Here is a 26810-nt window from a genome sequence, read left to right as displayed (position 1 = left end):
CGCTTATGTGTTCCTATGATATGCAATGGAAGTACATTTTTATGTTTAACATGGGTGTATTCACAATACATAGCATACGATATAATATTTTAAGATTATTTATCATTATGTTAAGTACATCATTAAAGTTAAGATAGTAAATGTATTTATATATTTTGTAGTAGCTAATTTAACAAGCAAGTACACTGCAGGAATTATGAATTATACCAATGGAGTCGTATGGATTGCTTTTATGCTACCTTTATGTGCTTTTTGGAGCTTCAAAGTTCATTTGCTATGTGTTCCACATTCAAACCAAAATATCTGACTGTCTGTTGGTCGGAGCTAATGACTGTAAATTAGAAAGTTGTTCGGCTCGACGAGAACAATATACACGCCGAGTTTTGTAACTGTAGATAGAACTAACTAAGTTATAACACACTTCATATGTCCTTTTTTAGTCATAAATTAATTTCCTCGCCACGGCCAAAACGTTCGAGATATCAAAAATCCGTCTGCAATGTAGCATCCTCAATGACTTGACTTCATGCTGACCGAGTTTGGTGGCGATTGGATTAATTCTCTAGGACGAATATATATAATTCCAGAGCATGTGTTTCCAAACAACCCATAATAGCCGACTTCCTGTTGGGCTGGCGTAAAACTTAGAGCACGAAAGTTGTTCGGCCCGATGAGATATAGAAGTGTACCGAGTTTCATATTATTACATGCAAGCATGTTGATATATGGACAAGTGTTCAGACCCTGTTCAAGGGGGCGCTGTCGAGCCCCCCTGCCACGCCCGGGTACCAGATTCAGCCCGGCCCTGATGGCCGCGGGTTCTGACCTGTGTGCAAAGTTTCAAGAGTTTTTGAGTACGTTAAGGGCCCCAAAAGTCCCGGAAACCTTGAAAAACAATATCTTAATGCAAATATCACCCAAAAGAGAAATCCCCTCTCCCTCCCCCTCCCCTCCACTCCCCACACACAGAGAATTGGCAGGGGGCATGTTGTCAGAGAGAGACAGAGAGAGAGAAAAACATAGAATGGGAGCGGTCACGCTGTCAGTCAGAGAGAGAAAAATTCCAAGAAATCCACATTCAAACCACAATATCTGACTTTCTGTTGGTCGGAGCTAATGACTGTAAATTAGAAAGTTGTTCGGCTCGACGAGAACAATATACACGCCGAGTTTTGTAACTGTAGATAGAACTAACTAAGTTATAACACACTTCATGTGTCCTTTTTTAGTCCTAAATGAATTTCCTCGCCACGGCCAAACCGTTCGAGATATCAAAAATCCGTCCGAATGTAGCATCCTCAATGTCTTGACTTCATGCCGACCGAGTTTGGTTGCGATTGGATTCATTCTCTAGGAGGAATATATATAATTCCAGAGCATGTGTTTCCAAACAACCCATAATAGCCGACTTCCTGTTGGGCTGGCGTAAAACTTAGAGCACGAAAGTTGTTCGGCCCGATGAGATCTACAAGTGTACCGAGTTTCATATTATTACATGCAAGCATGTTTGATATACGGACAAGTGTTCGAATCCCATTCCAGGGGGCGCTGTCGAGCTCCCCTGCCACGCCCGGGTACCATCTTCGGACCGGCCCTGATGACCGCGGGTTCTGACCTGTGTGCAAAGTTTCAAGAGTTTTCGAGCACGTTAAGGGCCCCAAAACCTTGAAAAACTAAAATAAAAGCATTTTCACTCATCAGCAAAATCAGCACCCTCCCCACAGACACAGAGACACGTAGGGTCAGTGAGAGAGGGAGAGAAAATTCTCCAAAACATCCACATTCAAACCAAAATAGCTGACTTTCTGTTGGTCTGAGCTAATGACTGTAAATTAGAAAGTTGTCCGGCTCGATGAGAACAATATAATTACTGAGTTTTGTGACTGTGGGTCAAAGTGTAAAGCAACCCCCCCACTTTTGTCAAAAGGTGGCGCTACTGAGCCCCTGCACCACGCCCGTTTCTGAAACTTTGCACATGTCTACTGGCTAATAAATGTGATGTGTCTGTCGAGTTTCATGCAATTTCAAGTATGCTAAGAGTCTCAAAAGCATCAAAAAAGAATATTCAAGTTTGAAGCGTTGCCGCGGCAACAGTATCGAAGATATCAATAATCCTTTCACATGTCAACATCTGCCGTGTGTTTACATTACACACCTACATTTTTAAGTAAATCGGGTAAAAATAAGAGGGTGATTTCAAAGCATTTTGAAAGTGACACACTTCATTCTGCCAGTTGGTGGCGCTATAACTTTGACTCACAATACTCACATCCATGCGATCGGCCTCTTACAGCGAACACATTGCTGAAGTTTCATCGAGATCAATTAATGTATGCAGAAGTTATAACACACTTCCTGTTTCTCTTTTCGCGCCATCATTTCGTTTCCTCGCCACGGCCAAACCGTTCGAGATATCAAAAATCCGCTGTCAATTTTTCATCCTCAATGTCTTGACTTCATGCTGACCGAGTTTCAGTGGCGATTGGTGGAATTCTCTAGCAGGAGTATTTCACATTCCATTGCATGCGTTTTCCAAAAAACCCTAAATAGACGATTTCCTGTTGGGCTGGGGTAAAAAGTAAAAGTATAAAGGATATATGAAACGATGAGATCTATATGTGTACCGAGTTTCATATTATTACATGCAAGCGTGTTTGATTTATGGACCAAGTTTTCGGACCCTGTTCCAGGGGGCGCTGTCGAGCCCCCCTGCCACGCCCGGGTACCAGCTTCAGCCCGGCCCTAATGGCCGCGGGTTCTGACCCGTGTGCAAAGTTTCAAGAGTTTTTGAGCACGTTAAGAGCCCCAAAAGTGCCCCAATAGTCGTAAAAAAAATAATAATCATAGTCATCCTAACGAAAACAATAGGGCCTTGCCTTTTCAAGGCTTGGGCCCTAAATATAGCTGCGAGCAGCGATGGCGGGCCCAAGCCGGTGGCACCGCCACCCCCTGTGCCTTTAGGGTTGCTGTGCACGATGGGCAATAACGTAACCTCGCTTTGACTGTCGAGAAGATGTGTGCTGTAGACCTTGCATCAGTGTGGGCTCTGCAAAAGTGCGCATCGAGGGCACATATCAACCACAAAGTATGCGTGAGCACCCTTCTGATACCTAAAATGAAAAATGAGACACCCTACGGTCTCATGGAGTTAATGGACACATGAAATAAGTACACAAGACTGAAAATTCATATGAAGTGTGCCATTTGGGACAGGGCCTATGACCGTGAACCACAATAGTCACATCTATGAGGTAATTCAAATGTAGAATAATTTTTAATGTCATAGGATGTCATAGGCCAATATCTTTTGCAGCACTTAAATGTGTTAATCCAGAAGGCCAGTATTTATCTGGAGGTCTTTGTACAGGTTTATTAATGTAATTATAATTTACGCTTATGTGTTCCTATGATATGCAATGGAAGTACATTTTTATGTTTAACATGGGTGTATTCACAATACATAGCATACGATATCATATTTTACGATTATTTATCATTATGTTAAGTAGATCATTAAAGTTAAGATAGTAAATGTATTTATATATTTTGTAGTAGCTAATATAACAAGCAAGTACACTGCGGGAATTATGAATTATACCAATGGAGTCGTATGGATTGCTTTTATGCTCCCATTATTATGCTGTCCTTTTTTTAGTCCTAAATCAATTTCCTCGCCACGGCCAAACCGTTCGAGATATCAAAAATCCGTCCGGAATGTAGCATCCTCAATGTCTTGACTTCATGCCGACCGAGTTTGGTGGCGATTGGATTCATTCTCTAGGAGAAATATATATAATTCCAGAGCATGTGTTTCCAAACAACCCATAATAGCCGACTTCCTGTTGGGCTGGCGTAAAACTTAGAGCACGAAAGTTGTTCGGCCCGATGTGATCTACAAGTGTACCGAGTTTCATATTATTACATGCAAGCATGTTTGATATACGGACAAGTGTTCGGACCCCGTTCAAGGGGGTTTATTTTCTTTATTTTACAAAAGCACAAGGTTTTGTTGTTATTTTAAGTGTACACAAATAAAAGTACGACTTTCATAGTTTGTGATGATGTATTAAATGTATCAGTATGGGCACAAATAACGCAGTATTTTGTTTAAGTTGTTTCCGCTGTTTCGAGAGAAAAATATAGCAGGACGTCATATGGAATAATGCCAGAATTTAATATAATTATACCAGATTTCTTTCTCAACTGTTTGTTCACTTGAGACATAACAGACTCCTCAATATATCATGTATTTTTACACTTTACGTTAGGATCGATAAGCCCATCCCTACTTTCTTTAGACATATGTTTCATGTGTTGGTTTTAATAAAGACTCGGAGTACTCATAAAACTCACAGAACGAAATATGCGTCACACTTTACTGCGTTCTCAACAACATGTACACAAGTCTTCTTCATACGTTAAAACAACGAGAATACAGAAAATAGGCTTAGAACTCCACCTAGTGGTTATATTATAGAATTAAAGGAGAAATTACATGAGACAGCTTTATAACTTAAATGGCTTTAACTGAAATAGACTAAAGTTTAATATAACTATTCTGATAAGTGTATATTTCCAACATCATGTTTGTGTTATCCGTTTCTGTAAGTTTTTGTGACGTGTTTCAGAAAGATAATCGCTTAGACAGAGCAATAGTTTATTTTCATCTTAACCGGACATTGATCACTGCAATAATTCATAATTCAATATATTGATACCCGATTTCTTTATCAACTGTTTGTTCAATTGAGACATAAGGGGGTGATTTCAAAGCATTTTGAAAGTGACACACTTCCTTCTGCCAGTTGGTGGCGCTATAACTTTGACTCACAATAGTCACATTCATGCGACCGGCCTCTTCCCGCGAACACACTGCTGAAGTTTCATCGAGATCAGTTAATGTATGCAGAAGTTATAACAAAACTTCCTTGCTTTTATGCACCCTTTATGTGCTTTTTGGAGCTTCAAAGTTAATTTGTAATGTGTTCCACATTCAAACCAAAATATCTGACTTTCTGTTGCTCTGTTTGTTCACTTGAGACATAAGAGGGTGATTTCAAAGCATTTTGAAAGTGACACACTTCCTTCTGCCAGTTGGTGGCGCTATAACTTTGACTCACAATAGTCACATCCATGTGACACACTGCTGAAGTTTCATCGAGATCAGTTAATGTATGCAGAAGTTATAACACACTTCCTTGCTATTTGCTCCCTTCATATGCTACCTTTATGGGGTTTTTGAGCTTCAAAGTTTCCTTTGCAATGTGTTCCACATTCAAACCAAAATATCTGACTTTCTGTTGGTCTGAGCTAATGACTGTAAATTAGAAAGTTGTCCGGCTCGATGAGAACAATATAATTCCTGAGTTTTGTGACTCTAGGTCGAAGTATAAAACCAATACCCCACTTTTGTCAACAGGTGGCGCTACTGAGCCCCTGCACCACGCATCAAAAAAGAATATTCAACTTTGAAGCGCTGCCACGACCACAGTATTTAAGATATCAATAATCCTTTCACACGTCTACATCTGCCGTGTCTTTACATTATACACATAAAGTTTTAAGTAAATCGGGTAAAAATAAGAGTGTGATTTCAAAGCATTTTGAAAGTGACACACTTCCTTCTGCCAGTTGGTGGCGCTATAACTTTGACTCACAATAGTCACATCCACGCGACCGGCCTCTTCCAGTGAAGAAACTGCTGAAGTTTCATCGAGATCAAGTAATGTATGCAGAAGTTATAACACACTTCCTTGCTGTTTAAGCTGCATTTATGTGCTTTTTTGAGCTTCAAAGTTCTTGTACAATGTGTTCCACATTCAAACCAAAATATCTGACTCTAGGTCAAAGTATGAAACCAATACCCCACTTTTGTCTGAAGGTGGCGCTACTGAGCCCCTGCACCAGGCATCAAAAAGGAAATTCAAGTTTGAAGAGCTGCCACGACAACAGTATTTAAGATATCAATAATACTTTCACACGTCTACATCTGCCGTGTGTTTACATTATACACCTAAAGTTTGAAGTAAATCGTGTAACAATAAGTGGGTGATTTTAAAGCATTTTGAAAGTGACACACTTCCTTCTGCCAGTTGGTGGCGCTATAACTTTGACTCACAATAGTCACATCCATGCGATCGGCCTCTTACAGCGAACACACCGCTGAAGTTTCATCGAGATCAATTAATGTATGTAGAAGTTATAACACTCTGACTGTTTCTCGTTTCTCGCCATCATTTCGTTTCTCGCCACGGCCAAACCGTTGGAGATATCAAAAATCTGCCGGCAATTTTTCATGGTCAATGTCTTGACATCATGCTGACCGAGTTTGGTGGCGATTGGTGGAGTTCTCTGGGAGGAGTATTCCAAATTCCATTGCGTGCGTTTTTCAAACAACCCTAAATAGACGGTTTCCTGTTGGTCTGGGGTAAAAAGTAAAAGTATGAAGGATATATGAAATGATGAGATCTATATGTGTACCGAGTTTCATATTATTACATGCAAGCGTGATTGAGTTATAGACCAAGTTTTCGGCCCCTGTTCCAGGGGGCGCTGTCGAGCCCCCCTGCCATGCCCGGGTACCAGCTTCAGGCCGGCCCTAATGACCGCAGGTTCTGACCCGTGTGCAAAGTTTCAAGAGTTTTTGAGCATGTTAAGAGCCCCAAAAGTGCCCCGTAAGTCGTAAAAAAAAAAATAAAAAATAATAATAATAATAATAATAATAATAATAATAATCCTAACGAAAACAATAGGGTCCTACGCACTTTGTGCTTGGGCCCTAATAATAATAATAATAATAATAATAATAATAATAATAATTAAAGCTGCGAGCAGCGATGACGGGCCCAAGCCGGTGGCACCGCCACCCCTGGGCCTTTAGGGTCGCCGCGCACGACGGGCAATAACGTAAGCTCGCTTCGACCGTCGAGAAGATGTGTGCAAATTCCAAGAAATCCACATTCAAACCAAAATATCTGACTTTCTGTTGGTCTGTTTGTTCACTTGAGACATAAGGGGGTGATTTAAAAGCATTTCGAAAGTGACACACTTCCTTCTGCCAGTTGGTGGCGCTATAACTGACTCACAATAGCAACATCCATGCGATCGGCCTCTTACAGCGAACACACTGCTGAAGTTTCGTCGAGATCAATTAATGTATGCAGAAGTTATAACAGACTTCCTGTTTCTCTTACTGCCTTCTGCCAGTTATTATAGGCTTTGTACTTTACTCACGCTCCAATACCGACGTAGAAAATCATCCTCTTTGCATGCATAAAAATATGTTTGGAAACATCACAGTGGAGCGGTGCTTACTGTGAATGATACGAATTGTACTACTGACTATTTAAACAGAGTAATTTTTATATGGTAGGTTTACTATTTTATTATTATATTTTATTGCGGCTATAATGAACAGGCTGCAATGTCAAGATTGCAATGATGGAGTGTGTGTGTGTGTGTGTGTATTTGTAACCTTAAAGGGGTCATATAATGCCATTTTTGTACAAGTTAATATGAATCTTTAGGGTCTAAATGAAAACTTTGTAATATACTTTTATTAAAAATTCTCATTAGTGTTTTAAGAAAACACAAATTTTAACTGCTCAAAAACAGCTCCGTTTTCAGCACGCCGTTTCAGTGCATATGACTTTAAATGATAATGAGGTTTGGTCACCCGCCCCTCCCTCCGTTCTGAGGGAATTGTAGTCTTGAATCATATGCATTTGCAAGATGTAAACAGTATTTTGCCAGTATTGTGTTACCATTCATCTTCATGCAGTTATAACTGTTTTTTTTACATTACTTCTTAATCAGTAACATACAAGTAAACCAGGTGTAACTTAGTGTTACCATGTTAACTGTAAAACCTGCGTACACAGTTTTTAATAACACAATAACCATAACGCGTTGTTCATTATAAACGTGTGATTATGAATTATATTGAGAACGTCGTAACGTTATGGAAAACATGCCGTAATGTACCCTGAGTGTAAACATTAGCCACATGCAGTTTAGCGTTGTTTTGGTTGAACTCACCTCTGAGTGCTGCTTTACCTGCAGTTGAGCGTTGTTAAACTCACCGATGAATGGTATTGTACGCCACAATGAGCGTTGTTAAACTCACCGATGAATGCGGTTGCCTATGAACGCGCTAAACCTTTGCTGAGAGGGCACTTTGATATCAGATTGTGAGGGTTTTTAAAAATAAAAAAACTGTTGGAGGGTCAGATAAAGATGATCTGGGGGCCACCATTATACTAGCCCTGCCATAGATCATTCATTGTAGCCTATTCCTTTTTATTTTTATTTATTGCAGTCTCGACCCATTCGCAGCAGACGAAAAACGTACGTGCAGGTCCAGCTGTTTCGTTTTGGTTGTGCGATGAAGACTTTCGTCGAACATCAGCACGAACGGTCCCGTGATTTTGGAAATTAGTCATCATCCGCTATTCCAAAGCGCGTAATGGCTGATAGCTGTAGTTTGCTGGAGACCCTTGACAGCAGTTAGATATTTTTCACTTTTTGAATGAGACTCCAGCCCCGTACACCCAACATTCCCAATTTAATAGCTTTCTTGCATAAGCAGTAGGCTTCAAATGCGTTATTTGCAACTGGGTTTAACCAAGCACGAAATTCAGATTTTTCAAGCCAAGTATCGCTAAACTTGCACTTCCTCATAGCTGAATAAAATCCGTTTAACGTCTTTCTGTTGTATCCGAGAGACTCGCGCCAATAACACGAAAGTTCAAAGCTGGCTGTTGCATGTTGGTCTATTTTGTAGTCATAATACAGCGAATTATATTTGGACTAGCGAAATAAGAAACTACAACACCACGGAAGTAAAAAAAGAAACATTCCAAAGCGCTGTGGGAGCATTTAAATGAGATTTACATGGACGTAGGAAAATTAAGACCTGTTAAAAATTATTTAAGACCTAGAACACAATACTTCAGCAAATTTAAGACTTTTTAAGGCCTTAAATTGTGATTTTGAAATTTTAGACTTTTAAGACTTTTAAGACCCCGTGGAAACCCTGTTTTTTTTTTTTATTTATTTATTTTTTTGTAGAGTATTTTTTTATTGTATCACCAAAGCAATGACGCTCACGACTCCCGTTGAAGTATCCAGCATCTCTAAGGTCTGCAAATAACTCCATCCAGAACTGAGACCTATATACATTTTGAAGAGTCCTCAAGCTGATGCTTACACCGTGTACAGCGTACGAGTGGCCCTCGTTAAAATATTGAACGCAATGATGCAGTATGTCTTGTTTTTCCGTCTGGTCCGCGTCTTTTAAAATCTCCAAACACCGTTCTCAACAGTCAACACGTACAAGTGTTCTTCTTACGTTAAAACAACGAGAATACAGAAAATGTGCTTAGACCTCCATCTAGTGGTTATATTATAGAATTAAAGGAGAAATTACATATGAGACAGCTTTATAACTGAAATAGACAAGTTTAATATAACTATACTGATAAGTGTATATTTCCAACGTCATGTTTGTGTTATCCGTTTCTGTAAGTTTTTGTGACGTGTTTCAGAAAGATAATCGCTTAGACAGAGTAATAGTTTATTTTCATCTTAACCGGACATCACAGTTGATCAGTGAAATAATTCATAATTCAATATATTGATACCGATTTCTTTATCAACTGTTTGTTCAATTGAGACATAAGGGGTGAATTCAAAGCATTTTGAAAGTGACACACTTCCTTCTGCCAGTTGGTGGCGCTATAACTTTGACTCACAATAGTCACATCCACGCGACCGGCCTCTTCAAGTGAAGAAACTGCTTAAGTTTCATCGAGATCAAGTAATGTATGCAGAAGTTATAACACACTTCCTTGCTGTTTAAGCTTCATTTATGTGTTTTTTGAGCTTCAAAGTTCTTGTGCAATGTGTTCCACATTCAAACCAAAATATCTGACTGTAGGTCAAAGTATGAAACCAATACCCCACTTTTGTCTGAAGGTGGCGCTACTGAGCCCCTGCACCAGGCATCAAAAAGAAAATTCAAGTTTGAAGAGCTGCCGCGACAGCAGTATTTAAGATATCAATAATTCTTTCACACGTCTACATCTGCCGTGTGTTTACATTATACACCTAAAGTTTGAAGTAAATCGTGTAACAATAAGTGGGTGATTTTAAAGCATTTTGAAAGTGACACACTTCCTTCTGCCAGTAGGTGGCGCTATAACTTTGACTCACAATAGTCACATCCATGCGATCGGCCTCTTACAGCGAACACACCGCTGAAGTTTCATCGAGATCAATTAATGTATGTAGAAGTTATAACACTCTGACTGTTTCTCGTTTCTCGCCATCATTTCGTTTCCTTGCCACGGCCAAACCGTTGGAGATATCAATAATCTGCCGGCAATTTTTCATGGTCAATGTCTTGACATCATGCTGACCGAGTTTGGTGGCGATTGGTGGAGTTCTCTGGGAGGAGTATTCCAAATTCCATTACGTGCGTTTTCAAACAACCCTAAATAGACGGTTTCCTGTTGGTCTGGGGTAAAAAGTGAAAGTATGAAGGATATATGAAATGATGAGATCTATATGTGTACCGAGTTTCATATTATTACATGCAAGCGTGTTTGAGTTATAGACCAAGTTTTCGGCCCCTGTTCCAGGGGGCGCTGTCGAGCCCCCCTGCCACGCCCGGGTACCAGCTTCAGGCCGGCCCTAATGACCGCAGGTTCTGACCCGTGTGCAAAGTTTCAAGAGTTTTTGAGCATGTTAAGAGCCCCAAAAGTGCCCCGTAAGTCGTAAAAAAAATAAATAAATAATAATAATAATAAATATAGCTGCGAGCAGCGATGGCGGGCCCAAGCCGGTGGCACCGCCACCCCCGTGCCTTTAGGGTCGCTGTGCACGATGGGCAATAACGTAACCTCGCTTTGACCGTCGAGAAGACGTGTGCTGTAGAGCTCGCATCAGCGTGGGCTCTGCAAAAGTTCGCATGGAGGGCACATATCAACCACAAAGTATGCGTGAGCACCCTTCCGATACCTAAAATGAAAAATGAGACACCCTACGGTCTCATGGAGTTAATGGACACACGAAATAAGTACACAAGACTGAAAATTCATATGAAGTGTGCCATTTGAGACAGGGACAGTGCCTAGGACCGTGAACCACAATAGTCACATCTATGAGGTAATTCAAATGTAGAATAATTTTTGATGTCATAGGTCAATATCTTTTGCAGCACTTAAACGTGTTAATCCAGAAGGCCAGTATTTATCCGGAGGTCTCTGTTCAGGTTTATTAATGTAATTATAATTTACGCACTGCTGAAGTTTCATCGAGATCAGTTAATGTATGCAGAAGTTATAACACACTTCCTTGCTTTTATGCTGCCTTTATGTGCTTTTTGGAGCTTCAAAGTTCATTTGCAATGTGTTCCACATTCAAACCAAAATATCTGACTTTCTGTTGGTCTGTTTGTTCACTTGAGACATAAGAGGGTGATTTAAAAGCATTTTGAAAGTGACACACTCCCTTCTGCCAGTTGGTGGCGCTATAACTTTGTCTCACAATAGTCACATCCATGTGACACACTGCTGAAGTTTCATCGAGATCAGTTAATGTATGCAGAAGTTATAACACACTTCCTTGCTTTTATGCTGCCTTTATGTGCTTTTTGGAGCTTCAAAGTTCTTTTGCAATGTGTTCCACATTCAAACCAAAATATCTGATTTTCTGTTGGTCTGTTTGTTCACTTGAGACATAAGAGGGTGATTTCAAAGCATTTTGAAAGTGACACACTTCCTTCTGCCAGTTGGTGGCGCTATAACTTTGACTCACAGTAGTCACATCCATGCGACCGGCCTCTTCCCACAAACACACTGCTGAAGTTTCATCGAGATCAGTTAATGTATGCAGAAGTTATAACACACTCCCTTCTTTTATGTTACTTTTGATGTGCTTTTTGGAGCTTCAAAGTTAATTTGAAATGTGTTCCACATTCAAACCAAAATATCTGATTTTCTGTTGGTCTGTTTGTTCACTTGAGACATAAGAGGGTGATTTCAAAGCATTTTGAAAGTGACACACTTCCTTCTGCCAGTTGGTGGCGCTATAACTTTGACTCACAGTAGTCACATCCATGTGACACACTGCTGAAGTTTCATCGAGATCAGTTAATGTATGCAGAAGTTATAACACACTCCCTTCTTTTATGTTACTTTTGATGTGCTTTTTGGAGCTTCAAAGTTAATTTGAAATGTGTTCCACATTCAAACCAAAATATCTGACTTTCTGTTGGTCTGAGCTAATGACTGTAAATTAGAAAGTTGTTCGGCCCGACGAGATCTAGAAGTGTTCCGAGTTTCATATTATTACATGCAAGCATGTTTGATATATGGACAAGTGTTTGAATCCCATTCCAGGTATCGCTGTCGAGCCCCCTGCCACGCCCGGGTACCAGATTCAGCCCGATGGCCGCGGGTTCTGGCCTGTGTGCAAAGTTTCAAGAGTTTTCGAGCATGTTAAGGGCCCCAAAAGTCCCAGAAACCTTGAAAAACAATCAAACAATCAAAAAGCAAATCTAAACCCAACAGAGAACCCCCCAGACGGTTTCCTGTTGGTCTGGGGTAAAAAGTAAAAGTATGAAGGATATATGAAACGATGAGATCTATACGTGCACCGAAGTTTCATATTATTACATGCAAGCGTGTTTGAGTTATAGACCAAGTTTTCGGACCCTGTTCCAGGGAGCTGTCGAACCCCCTGCCACGCCCGGGTACCAGCTTCAGCCCGGCCCTGACAGCCGTGGGTTCTGACCCGTGTGCAAAGTTTCAAGAGTTTTTGAGCACGTTAAGAGCCCCAAAAGTGCCCCAATAGTCGTAAAAAAATAATAATAATAATAATAATAATCCTAACTTGAAAACAATAGGGTCCTACGCACTTTGTGCTTGGGCCCTAATAATAATCCTAATCGAAAACAATAGGGTCCTACGCACTTTGTGCTTGGGCCCTAATAATAATAATAATAATAATAATAATAATAATAATAATAATAATCCTAACTTGAAAACAATAGGGTCCTACGCACTTTGTGCTTGGGCCCTAATAATAATCCTAACGAAAACAATAGGGTCCTACGCACTTTGTGCTTGGGCCCTAATAATAATCCTAACGAAAACAATAGGGTCCTACGCACTTTGTGCTTGGGCCCTAATAAGTTTAAATAGGATTTCAGTAAGTTGGCTTTCACAAGCCAACTTAATAATAATAATAATAAGTTTAAATATGATTTCAGTAAGTTGGCTTTCACAAGCCAACTTAATAAGTTTAAGTAGGATTTCAGTAATTTGGCTCTCACAAGCCAACTTAATAATAAGTATGTGAGATTACAGTAGTGATGCTTTGCAAGCACCACTAATAAAAATAAAAATAATAAGTATGTGAGATTACAAGTGATGCTTTGCAAGCACCACTAATAATAAGTATGGTGAATAACAATAGTAATGCCTTGCCTTTGGCAAGCACCACTAATAAGTATGCAAGAGAACAATAGTGATGCTCTGCCTTTGGCAAGCACCACTAATAATAATAAGTTTAAATAGGATTTCAGTAAGTTGGCTCTCACAAGCCAACTTAAGAAGTTTAAGTAGGATTTCAGTAAGTTGGCTCTCACAAGCCAACTTAATAATCATACATTTTATTTATATGCACCTTTAATACTCAATGACACCTAACAAGCACAGTATCGAATGTTTATCAGAAGACTGCAGTAGGCTACAACCTAATGAAATTTAAACAAGAGTTTTATAAACAGAATTACAGAAATATGGTGTGATAGGTATTATGTATGACATTTCACAATAGATACAAATGCAAAAATGTAATTTTAAGTAATAAAACAAAAACCTAATATGAGAAGATTATTTTAGGTGTGTGCATTAGTGTGCAGCAGCCAGTCAATGCCCGCAGGTGCCAAAGCCACAGTAGACACTTGCAGTCTGATGGGTTGTACATGAGTACAACAGCATGCCGAAAGTGGTGTTGCAAGATGGACATAGTTGTTTTCTGAAATAAGAAAAGCAAATAATTAATAAAAATGTGATCATATTCAAGGACAAGGACATGACACTGCATAAGTATAATTTTTCTTTGTGTTATCAACTCTTTCTCCTTATCTCTATGATGTGACACTTGCTGTATGGATTTTCATTTAGAAAGATCATTTTAAAGTTCATCTCAATGCCATATGTTTGTAATGATTCTGTCAAGGAGGAGGGGAAATGACAAATTCCAGTTGAGCAGATTCAATAGACTGCAGATTAAGGTAAACATAAAAAAAACAGTTTTGCAGACTTAATCATCAGAAACAAAGAAAAACACCAACAACTAAAGAAACATAGACATAAGGATATAAAACGTAGACATAAGAAACTAAAGGTGAGGTAGTAACCATTAACCAAAAGAAATTACTTCTCAAACGGATGATGAACATAATAATTCTTATAGTTAAAAACAAGGTTTTCACTAAATTAAATGACAATAATACGTAAAATGCAAGAAGACATTGTGTATATGCTGTATTTCCATGTAAATTTGTCCACTACTGTATATTAAATACTGTAAGTTAATTATGAAATACAAAATAAGCATGGTATGTTTGCACAACAATGACTTAAAAAATGTGCAAACATCCTAATTCGCCTCCTAATTTAGTGTTTAACCATGGCACAATTAAATGAAAATTGATACAGTAATAGTCAGGGTCACTCTGAATGGGAATCCATTGAAAGAATGAGCAAACCTCTAAAGGAAAATCACTTTGATGATTGGGGTGAGTTTGCCTTTACTTTCCTCCAAAACTATACAGTAAAATAACTTGAAAATAATTACAGTAATATTAAGAGTCACTCTGAACAGGAATATATTAAAAGAATGAGCAAACCTATGAAGGAACACTTTTTATGAGTGTTTGAACATGGGACATGGTGTCAAGTGCTAGAATGCACTTTGATGATTGGGGTGAGTTTGCCTTTACTTTCCTCCAAAACTATACAGTAAAATAACTTGAAAATAATTACAGTAATAGTCAGAGTCACTCTGAACAGGAATATATTGAAAGAATGAGCAAACCTATGAAGGAACACTTTTTATGAGTGTTTGAACATGGGACATGGTGTAAGTGCTACAATGCACTTTGATGATTGGGGTGAGTTTGCCTTTACTTTCCTCCAAAACTATACAGTAAAATGACTTGAAAATAATTACAGTAATAGTCAGAGTCACTCTGAACATTAATCAAATGTAAGAATGGGCAAACCTATGAAGGAACACTTTTTATGAGTGTTTGAACATGGGACATGGTGTCAAGTGCAAGAATGCACTTTGATGATTGGGGTGAGTTTGCCTTTACTTTTCTCCAAAACTATACAGTAAAATTACTTGAAAATAATTACAGTAATAGTCAGAGTCACTCTGAACAGGAATATATTGAAAGAATGAGCAAACCTATGAAGGAACACTTTTTATGAGTGTTTGAACATGGGTCATGTGTCAAGTGCAAGAATGCACTTTGATGAGTGGGGTGAGTTTGCCTTTACTTTCCTCCAAAACTATACAGTAAAATGACTTGAAAATAATTACAGTAATAGTCAGAGTCACTCTGAACAGGAATATATTGAAAGAATGAGCAAACCTTTGAAGGAACACTTTTTATGAGTGCTTGAACATGGGACATGGTGTAAGTGATAGAATGCACTTTGATGTGTGGGGTGAGTTTGCCTTTCCTCCAAAACTATACAGTAATATAACATACTTGTATATATAAATTGTGTGTGTGTGTGTGTGTGTGTGTGTGTGTGTGTGTGTGTGTGTGTGTGTGTGTGTGTGTGTGTGTGTGTGTGTGTGTGTGTGTGTGTGTGTGTGTGTGTGTGTGTGTGCTTGTGTTTTAAATATCATTTGTGTTTCAAAAGCCTGTTGTATCATATTAATCATTTACATTAACATGAAAAAATTAAATAAATAAATAAACATTTATACATGATGTATAATAATTAAATGTATACTTTATATATATACACAAACATTAAAATCAACAATACAAATGTAAAATAAATGTATGATAATTAACATCAATATTACAGATTTCATTAGCATTAATAAATATATTATAATAATTAATGTATACTAATATATATATATATATATATATAAACATTAAAAATTAAAATAAAAATGTAAAAATATTAAGGATGTATGATAATTAAAATGAATATGAACATGAATAAATTATGTAATAATTAATGTTAATCATATTTAGGCATACAAACATAAAAATAGTAAAAAAAAATAAAATAATTATTTGTGTCCTAATAAGATGGAAAATAGCAGAAAATAGAGTCAAAAAATCAAGTTTGACCTCTTTCAGCACCCATTTACATTTTACATTTATGCATTTGGCAGACGCTTTTATCCAAAGCGACTTACAGTACACTTATTACAGGGACAATCCCCCCAGAGCAACCTGGAGTTAAGTGCCTTGCTCAAGGACACAATGGTGGTGGCTGTGGGGATCGAACCAGCGATCTTCTGATTACCAGTTATGTGGTTTAGACCACTACACCACCACCACTCCATATGCACCCATACCGTAAGGACACGATTAGACGCGCATACTAAAAAAAGATGTGCGGCTGGCTTGACCGTGTATTTTTAACGCGCGGCCCACTTGACCGCAGTCTTGAGTGGTATTGATCTGACCAATAGTTGGAAAATCAGTATCAGATTAAGGACTATAAGCCAAATCTTATAGTTTCTTGTTATAAAAATCACAGAGTTACGACTGTAATGACTTTTGGTCATAAACACTTGATAGATGTAGTAGCCTTAATTGAATGTGTTATAACTGATTAGGCTTCTCAAGCATTACTATGATGATCGATAACCATATCTGCCCTCATCCTCTCAGATGTTATTAAAGAACAGAACAAAGAGCTGCGGGGAACGCAAAGACAGATTACAAGAGACCGGACAGCACTAGAAAAACAGGAAAAACAATTGGTAAGAATCCCCAACCATCACTGTGACGTGCACATGATGCCAAAAGGTTCCCTTCCTCGCCACTGAGGTGTGTGAGATCACTCGGTTATGTAATTAATGCCACAGAGTCTGTTTTCTGTGTCATTGGATTATGACTAACCTGACTTGGCTCATGGTTTTATTGTTTAAATTTGACTAGTGCTATCTATGTGCTATCTATGGCATTGTAACTAATTATCTTTCAGATGTTGTAAGTGGAATTTCTTATACTTTTTTTAATATCATATCAACATAACTATGATCTGATGACAATTACATAAAGCCTATTTTTGGATTTTCAGCATTGTTTGGGAGAATCATGTACAGTCAGGTCCATAAATATTGGGACATCGACACAATTCTAATCTTTTTGGCTCTATACACCACCACAATGGATTTGAAATGAAACGAACAAGATGTGCTTTAACTGCAGACTTTCAGCTTTAATTTGAGGGTATTTACATCCAAATCAGGTGAATGGTGTAGGAATTACAACAGTTTGTATATGTCCCTCCCACTTTTTAAGGGACCAAAAGTAATGGGACAATTGGCTGCTCAGCTGTTCCATGGCCAGGTGTGTGTTATTCCCTCATTATCCCATTTACAAGGAGCAGATAAAAGGTCCAGAGTTCATTTGAAGTGTGCTATTTGCATTTGGAATCTGTTGCTGTCAACTCTCAATATGAGATCCAAAGAGCTTTCACTATCAGTGAAGCAAGCCATCATTAGGCTGAAAAATCAAAACAAACCCATCAGAGAGATAGCAAAAACATTAGGTGTGGCCAAATCAACTGTTTCTTAAAAAGAAAGAATGCACCGGTGAGCTCAGCAACACCAAAAGACCCGGAAGACCACGGAAAACAACTGTGGTGGATGACCGAAGAATTCTTTCCCTGGTGAAGAAAACACCCTTCACAACAGTTCGCCAGATCAAGAACGCTCTCCAGGAGGTAGGTGTATGTGTGTCAAAGTCAACAATCAAGAGAAGACTTCACCAGAGTGAATACAGAGGGTTCACCACAAGATGTAAACCATTGGTGAGCCTCAAAAACAGGAAGGCCAGATTAGAGTTTGCCAAACAACATCTAAAAAAGCCTTCACAGTTCTGGAACAACATCCTATGGACAGATGAGACAAAGATCAACTTATATCAGAGTGATGGGAGGAGAAGAGTATGGAGAAGGAAAGGAACTGCTCATGATCCAAAGCATACCACCTCATCAGTGAAGCATGGTGTTGGTAGTGTCATGGCGTGGGCATGTATGGCTGCCAATGGAACTGGTTCTCTTGTATTTATTGATGATGTGACTCCTGACAAAAGCAGCAGGATGAATTCTGAAGTGTTTCGGGCAATATTATCTGCTCATATTCAGCCAAATGCTTCAGAACTCATTGGACGGCATTTCACAGTACAGATGAACAATGACCCGAAGCATACTGCGAAAGCAACCAAAGAGTTTTTTAAGGGAAAGAAGTGGAATGTTATGCAATGGCCAAGTCAATCACCTGACCTGAATCTGATTGAGCATGCATTTCACTTGCTGAAGACAAAACTGAAGGGAAAATGCCCCAAGAACAAGCAGGAACTGAAGACAGTTGCAGTAGAGGCCTGGCAGAGCATCACCAGCGTCTGGTGATGTCTATGCGTTCCAGACTTCAGGCTGTAATTGACTGCAAAGGATTTGCAACCAAGTATTAAAAAGTGAAAATTTGATTTATGATTGTTAATCTGTCCCATTACTTTTGGTCCCTTAAAAAGTGGGAGGCACATATACAAACTGTTGTAATTCCTACACCGTTCACCTCAACGTAAATACCCTCAAATTAAAGCTGAAAGTCTGCAGTTAAAGCACATCGTGTTCGTTTCATTTCAAATCCATTGTGGTATAGAGCCAAAAAGATTAGAATTGTGTCGATGTCCCAATATTTATGGACCTGACTGTATATGCTAATGTCAGTAGATTCAGCTCCAATGGTTTTCTGTCATTTGTTTTCTTTATTACAGGAGATGGAGATAAAGAAAATGGCTAAGACAGGGAATAGAGATGCATGTAAGGTTTTAGCAAAGCAGCTTGTGCAATTGAGGAAACAGAAAACACGCTCGTATGCTGTCAGCTCTAAGGTCACCTCCATGTCCACACAAACCAAGCTTATGAACTCGCAGATGAAGATGTCTGGAGCCATGGCCACAACTACCAAAGTAAGACACTTTTTTTGTTTAGACTCAAGATTCATTTATTTGCTTAGCTCTTGTAGGTGTACATATTATTGGCAGTGATTGGATGTTTAAGTAAACTAACATTTTAAGCAGCTCTTTTTATATTTTAGAAAAGTATTTATAATAAATGGTTTGTTGGTCTATAAATGCATTATTGGCAGGGGCGTAACTAGAGGGAGGGCAGGGTGGGCAGCCAAGCCCCCCAATGAGTGGGCCCATTAGTTTCTTTGCACTGGCCCTGCAAGATCCAATATTTCCCAATTTCGAAATTGTTCTTGTTAAGGAAAGGTCCCGGTGCATTTCATACAAAATCGAAGACTCAAAGTTTGTGATGTCATTTAGAACAAAATTTGGCCAAAAATATGTTTTGAGTTTGTTTCTGTGGTTCTTAACTGCTTGCCAGCACAAACATTCAGGAAAATTACATACCGGCTGCTAAACACCATTGATCTATGTAATTGGTTGGCGTGACCTGAAGCTCCACCTACATTTTGAAGCCAAGATTTAATTCTCATTCAGTCAAAGTGTTTGTTCATCCAAAAATGAAAATTCTCATAATTTACTCACCCTCATGCCATCGAAAATGTGTATGACATTCTTTCTTCTGCAGAACACAAAGATTTTTAGGAGAATATTACATCTCTGTAGGTCCATACAATGCAAGTGAATGGGTGCCAGAACTTTGTAGCTCCAAAAAGCAAATCAAGTCAGCATAAACATAATCGACCAAACTCCAGTGTTTAAATCAATGTCTTCTGATGTGATCCAGGTGGTTTTGGATGAGAACAGTCCAAAATATAACTTCTTTTTCACTGTACATCTTGACAGCAGTCTCCTTGGCGAACATGATTTCAAGCTTGATTACACTTATAGCGCCATCTAGAGCTTTGCACATGCGTCAAGCACTAAGAAGTGCAATCGAGCTTGAAATTATGATCATCCCTTGAGACTGCAATGGCAAGATGTACAGTGAAAAGGAGTTATATTTTGATTTGTTCTCACCAACTGTGGTTTGTTAAAACCAACTGTATCGCTTCAGAAGACATTGATTAAAACTCTGGAGTCGTATGGATTACTTTTATGCTCACTTCATCTCATTTTAGGAAGAAAGAAAGTCATACACATCTGGGATGGCATGAGTGTGAATAAACAAGATAATTTTATTCTCATTAAGATCAGATATAGTGAAATGGTTCAAACTTGCCTACATTTGTAAGATTGTTCATGTAGAGACATTTTCCAAAAACATGTTATTCATTTTTTTTTTTTAGTCTACAAAAGGAATCAAAACTACTAAAATATTCTTAAGTGCCCATTTGCTCCTGCACTATCTACCGCTGAAAGGCATTCATACATCTTTCCAAAGTGAGATATGCCTTAACTTAAATCATTATCAAGTCATTAAAACGGCTTCTTTTACTGATCTCGTGTGAATTCTACTCAAATAATGATGCATGAAGTCAATGATAACACATTTTAATGTCATATTAGTTGAAATTTTACATGTAGTCTTGTGTGTCCTCAATTTACATGCTCTTCTAAATGCCTCCCACACCGTGGCCGATATCTGTAGTTTCGCAAACAAACAAAGCTTTTTCAAAATTTATTTTGACTCTGAGCGAAGAACAAAGAAGCACTTCACCGTGAGTGTGCCAGGGCCTTAAAAGTTTTTCGCAGTCCATAGTGATTCTGATTTGTCAGTGAATCATTCTTTTGTCTTTTCAGTTAATTGGTTGAAATGTATCACAAATCGGTCTAAACATTTCATTATCCAATCTGTCAAAATCAAAAGGAATTTTACAAATCTGTATCCAGTAATCACACATGTCATGGACATTTCATTGGTTAAAAAGGGTGGGAACTCTCAATATTGATACACGGCCACCACTCTGCATTACTGCACTAGCCCAGTGGTCGGCAACCTATGGTGCCTATGGAGGGGTAATCACTGGCATGCCAGCAATGGCAATAAATTAAACCTGGAAATAAAGTTTTAGGATATTGCAGGTGCGATTCACCGAAAAGGGCTAAATAGTTGATCAGCTTGTGATGCACGAATGGCTTGCATGTGCATTGCGAGTGTCGTCAAACTCCCATTCAGCTGATGAAAACATGCTGCGTGATCATGAGGAAGGATTACATCAAGATGTAGATTTTGGAATGCAGGTGCAAAAAACTTAATATAAATAAAATGGACTGTGTGTGATTTTGATAAATGTATGACATAATATAAAATGAAACACCCTAGGGAGGCGTTTCAGGCATGTCCAGCTGGGAGGAGGCCTCAGGGAAGACCCAGGACTAGGTGGAGAGATTACATCTCCACACTGGCCTGGGAACGCCTCGGGGTCCCCCAGTCAGAGCTGGTTAATGTGGCTCAGGATAGGGAATTTTGGGGCCCCCTGCTGGAGCAGCTGCCCCCGCAACCCGACTTCGGATAAGCGGTTGAAGATGGATGGATGGAACTCATTTTGTACAAAAGGACAGGTTTTCTTTCATTAAAGCACTTTCACAAGGTGCTCTGTAATAATTCATATGCAATATTTTTCACATGTGGGTTTTGCAAAAATTTTTCACTCCAACTGTTATGCTGATGATATAATTTGTAATGAAAAATAAACTATTAAAATTAAAACATTTTCACTGGTGAACTCAAACTTTGGAAAATCACATACATGCACATTTGTTCTTTTGTTGTTTATTTGACCAGGAAAATAAAAATGCCACTCCCGTGTCAAAAAGGTTGCCGACCCCTGCACTAGCCTTAAGGGGCCCAATTTATAGTGGGCATATGAATCAAGCAGTGACTCGTTTGTTTGTATCTCTACCTCTCTCAAAAAAATGCACTTTAAGACAATGCAAGCTGTCAATAAAAAGATGGATCCAAAAAAGACTATGCAGACCCTGCAAAACTTCCAGAAGGAGACAGCAAAGATGGACATGACAGAAGAGATGAGTAAGATGCATTTTATTTATTTATTGGGGGCATTGAAAAGGTTTTGATATGGGCCTTAAAAAAATCCTTGAAGGGGTTTCTCACAACCTTGTTTCTGAGTGACTTTAAACACACCACTATATCATTTGATTATGAGTGGTTTTATTCTGTAATTTCCTGTGTTTGCATTTGTTTACAGTCAACGATACTCTGGATGAACTCTTTGAGGATTCTGGTGATGAGGACGAATCTCAAGACATTGTGAACCAGGTGTTGGATGAAATTGGAATTGAGATATCAGGAAAGGTACGATTAGACAGATTATTGTCACATTAGTAAAATTGTAGTTCATGAGAAAATGTATGTAGGCCACCTTGAAACTAACTAAACTAACTCTTCATTTACACTGTCTTTTAAGTGATCTGACATAGGAAACAGATTTATGATTAATAAGGATTTGTCTCGATGGCTGTCGACTAGTTATCCAACAACCAGAAAAGTTGCATCTTTAAATCCATCCCATTGAAAGTATAGCTATTTGAGACTTGTGAGATTTTTTAAGAAAATGTTCTAGTCATATTTAACCATAAATAAAAAAAAAAGTTTTTATTACATTTTGCACAAAGTAAATGAAGTCTACATTAAGGACCATTAAGATTATGACATTATTTTCAGGACACTTAATAACATTTTACCCCCAGTTCACATAAACGTAACATGTCTGGACATTTAACTTGACTATTTTCATTGTTATTGTTATGACAATTATAATTATAAACAGTCTTTTTTTATGTATAGTAGTACAAAGCCATATTACAATGATTTGTTTTTATTGAAATCATTGAAAATTAAAGTTAGCACCAGCCAACAGAGGAATACTACTCTGATATGAGAATATTATTTATGAGTAAAATAGGACCAGGACATCTTCTTGACAAGTTTTCTGAGATCACTTATGTACGTTCAGACAGATGTATTTGGCTGTTGCGTCACATCTTGCTGCGTTTTTAAGATGGCCTGCCTAGTCTAACTTTTCACAAAAATGTCTTGAACATAAGAAAACATCTTATATTAACGTCTCCTGAGAAACTCTGTTTAAAAATGTATAGTTGTGCAAATCCTTAATAATTGGTACATTGCATTATTGTTAAAATTTAATTGTCCATATAACTATAAAATCCCTATTCATTAGTTATTTATGTGTGAAATTATTTCATTTTTGCATTATGTATTAGTGTGTTAAATACAATTTACCTGTACAAACACCATCATTTAATTTATATCTGGATCCATAATGAATTCTGTTTCCTTTGAAGATGGCCCATGCCCCTTCAGCTGACAGAAAGACCCCAAGCGCCTCCACATCCAAAGCTGATGGGATATCAGATGAAGAGATTGAGAGACAGCTCAAAGCCCTTGGAGTGGACTAGTGCTCATGCCCGCATACACCCGATCATTGCCTGGCAACAACAATACACTCTGCTCAAATTAACAGAAACGCATTATAATTTGTTTATACTGAATACAAATGGAAACACACACATCCTCACTGACAATGGATGCATATAAATGGACAGTCAATAAAAACTTACTGTCATGGACATGCCTACTCTGGGGTAAAGTGCCACAGATGGCAAATACCATTTTTATTATTTATTTTGTGACAATATGAGATGTCTATCGAAGGTTTATTAGGACTCTTTAAGATGAGCCACTGTTTTGTCAGGCTTTAGAGTAGTAATTTTAGAAAGACAAATAATCAATTAACTGTTTTTGGAAAACCTGTGTTGTAAATGAATACATACAATGCCTTCAACTGTGGAGAATAATGTGGACGTGTTCCCCTGAAATCTAGACAGGCAACATGCTCCAACTTAAGACTCTTTAAAAAGCAACACTGAAAATCTTTCTTCTCATAATGTTGTAAAAAGGTTTGACAGGAGAACTCTACCTCTGTTAAGGAGTGACACAAGGCCCACATTTAGCCTCTTTATTCCTATAGCATTTTGTCTTTTCCCCATTTTACCCTGCTGTTCTCCCAGTGTTTGAAAACAAGATTTTGTGTGAATCACACCATTAATCTTGCTTTCACCTTTGCTTCATTTATCAATGGGAAATTATTGAATTTGCCCTCTAGTTTCATATCTTCCTCAGATATTTTGAGTGCACATACACTCACCTAAAGGATTATTAGGAACACCTGTTCAATTTCTCATTAATGCAATTATCTAATCAACCAATCACATGGCAGTTGCTTCAATGCATTTAGGGGTGTGGTCCTGGTCAAGACAATCTCCTAACCACTCGTTACAACCGAGGTATGCAGCAAAGCATTTGTGAAGCCACAACACGCACAACCTTGAGGCGGATGGGCTACAACAGCAGAAGACCCCACCGGGTACCACTCATCTCCACTACAAATAGGAAAAAGAGGCTACAATTTGCAAGAGCTCACCAAAATTGGACAGTTGAAGACTGGAAAAATGTTGCCTGGTCTGATGAGTCTCGATTTCTGTTGAGACATTCAGATGGTAGAGTCAGAATTTGGCGTAAACAGAATGAGAACATGGATCCATCATGCCTTGTTACCACTGTGCAGGCTGGTGGTGGTGGTGTAATGGTGTGGGGGATGTTTTCTTGGCACACTTTAGGCCCCTTAGTGCCAATTGGGCATCGTTTAAATGCCACGGCCTACCTGAGCATTGTTTCTGACCATGTCCATCCCTTTATGGCCACCATGTACCCATCCTCTGATGGCTACTTCCAGCAGGATAATGCACCATGTCACAAAGCTCGAATCATTTCAAATTGGTTTCTTGAACATGACAATGAGTTCACTGTACTAAAATGGCGCCCACAGCCACCAGATCTCAACCAAATAGAGCATCTTTGGGATGTGGTGGAACGGGAGCTTCGTGGCCTGAATGTGCATCCCACAAATCTCCATCAACTGAGAGATGCTATCCTATCAATATGGGCCAACATTTCTAAAGAATGCTTTCAGCACCTTGTTGAATCAATGCCACGTAGAATTAAGGCAGTTCTGAAGGCGAAAGGGGGTCAAACACAGTATTAGTATGGTGTTCCTAATAATCCTTTAGGTGAGTGTATTTTATATGGTTGTTTTATTCCAGTGAGATCTATGTTGTGGTTGAGAATGCTATTTATCATTGTGTTGTCTAAAGATGGTGGCTCTCCAGTTGTGCCTGAGGGTACATGTTGATCTTTATTCATAGTCATGCATGCCTGGCCAAAAAAATGTGGCATACTCTATTTAGTTGGATTACCTTTAGATTTGATTACGCCGCGCATTCGTCGTGGCATTGTTTCGACAACATTTTACGCAACATTTATTTCCATCCAGAGTTGCATTTTTGGCTGAGATCTTGTATTAATGAAGGGAGAGTCGAACACCTGAGTAAAGTCTTCTGCAGCACATCCTAAAGACTTTCAGTGAGGTTAAGGTGGATGCCAATTCATGTGTGAAAATGATTCCTCATGTTCCCTGAACCACTTTTTCACAATTTGAGCCCGATGATTCTTGGCATTATCGTCCTGGAATATCCCGTGCCATCATGGAAGAAAAAAATAAAATAATTGATGGGATAATATGAAGATATTATTGGAGCAAATCAAATGTGCACCTGTGACAGTGTTATTTGTAGTTGTAGAGATTAGCCACATGTGTATCAGTGAATTTGAAGTCACAGAGAAATGTATTTAAAGAGTTGCAAGCTTATAGAATTTATTTCTCTCCCACAACACAACAGTTACACCTTCTCAAATTCTTCATTGCAGGTGCACAAATCCTTTTCTACGAATCTCAAATTAAGAAACTCATACGCTCAAGTTTTTGCTATGTATAATGGTGAGTGATTTCAGAAAAGGAAAGAAAAAAATACCTTTATTGGTATTTGCCATTGCCAGCTCGGGAAGATGCTCTTGGAAGTATTTTATTTATTTTTTTCTGTTCGGGCGTCAGGTTCCGCCAATGGAGAGGCGCTCAAACTAGCTCTTCTGATTGCCTAAATTCTCTGATCTCTGAACAGTGCCGCCTGCTGCCTCTACAGATGCACAAATCACCTTTGCTCAATATTTTATGCTGCCATGTGGTGCGAAAAACAGAGACTCGTAGCAGCAGATTCAAGCAGTTGTAGTTTTGTACTTGTGTTTGTGCGAGAAAAATATCAAAGAAATTTTTTTTTGTCAGAAAATATTCTACAAGCGTGCAACTCTCGTTGGATGAATTCATATACTGATTTGCGGATGAGCAAAATTTGTCTGTGACTTCACATTTTTTGATGCGGGTGTGTGAATGTGTTTTGCACCATATTTACTGGAACAACTGTAGCAAAAATGTGAGCATATTAGTTTCTTAATTTGTAATTCGTAGAAAAGGATTTGTGCACCTGCAATGAATTTGAGAAGGTGTAACTGTTGTGTTGTGTTTGTGGGAGACAACAAATTCTAAACTTGCAACTCTTAAAATAAATTTCTCTGTGACTTCAAATTTACTGATACACATATGTGGTTAATCTCTACAACTACAAATAACACTGTCACAGGTGCTCATTTGATTTGCACCAAATTTATCTTCATAGGATA

At 38.5% G+C, this 26810-nt stretch overlaps 1 protein-coding gene across 1 annotated transcript in view; it reads left to right on the top strand.

Annotated features, from left to right (window-relative positions):
* LOC127651203 (charged multivesicular body protein 2b-like) overlaps positions 1–26575 on the top strand; it is a 32231-nt gene extending 5656 nt beyond the window's left edge. The window contains exons 2-6 of the mRNA XM_052136928.1: positions 16943–17034; positions 19058–19252; positions 22124–22226; positions 22405–22511; positions 23522–26575. Of these exons, the coding sequence (XP_051992888.1) occupies positions 16943–17034; positions 19058–19252; positions 22124–22226; positions 22405–22511; positions 23522–23635 (611 nt within the window). The 3' untranslated portion in view covers positions 23636–26575. The remainder of the gene's footprint in view (positions 1–16942; positions 17035–19057; positions 19253–22123; positions 22227–22404; positions 22512–23521) is intronic.
* Positions 26576–26810: the final 235 nt, after the last annotated feature.

The sequence above is a fragment of the Xyrauchen texanus genome, chromosome 11, assembly GCF_025860055.1.
Source record: "Xyrauchen texanus isolate HMW12.3.18 chromosome 11, RBS_HiC_50CHRs, whole genome shotgun sequence".
In the NCBI taxonomy this organism is placed as follows: Eukaryota; Metazoa; Chordata; class Actinopteri; order Cypriniformes; family Catostomidae; genus Xyrauchen; species Xyrauchen texanus.
Note: the sequence above shows the minus strand (reverse complement) of the source record. Positions and strands in the feature narration are given on the sequence as shown.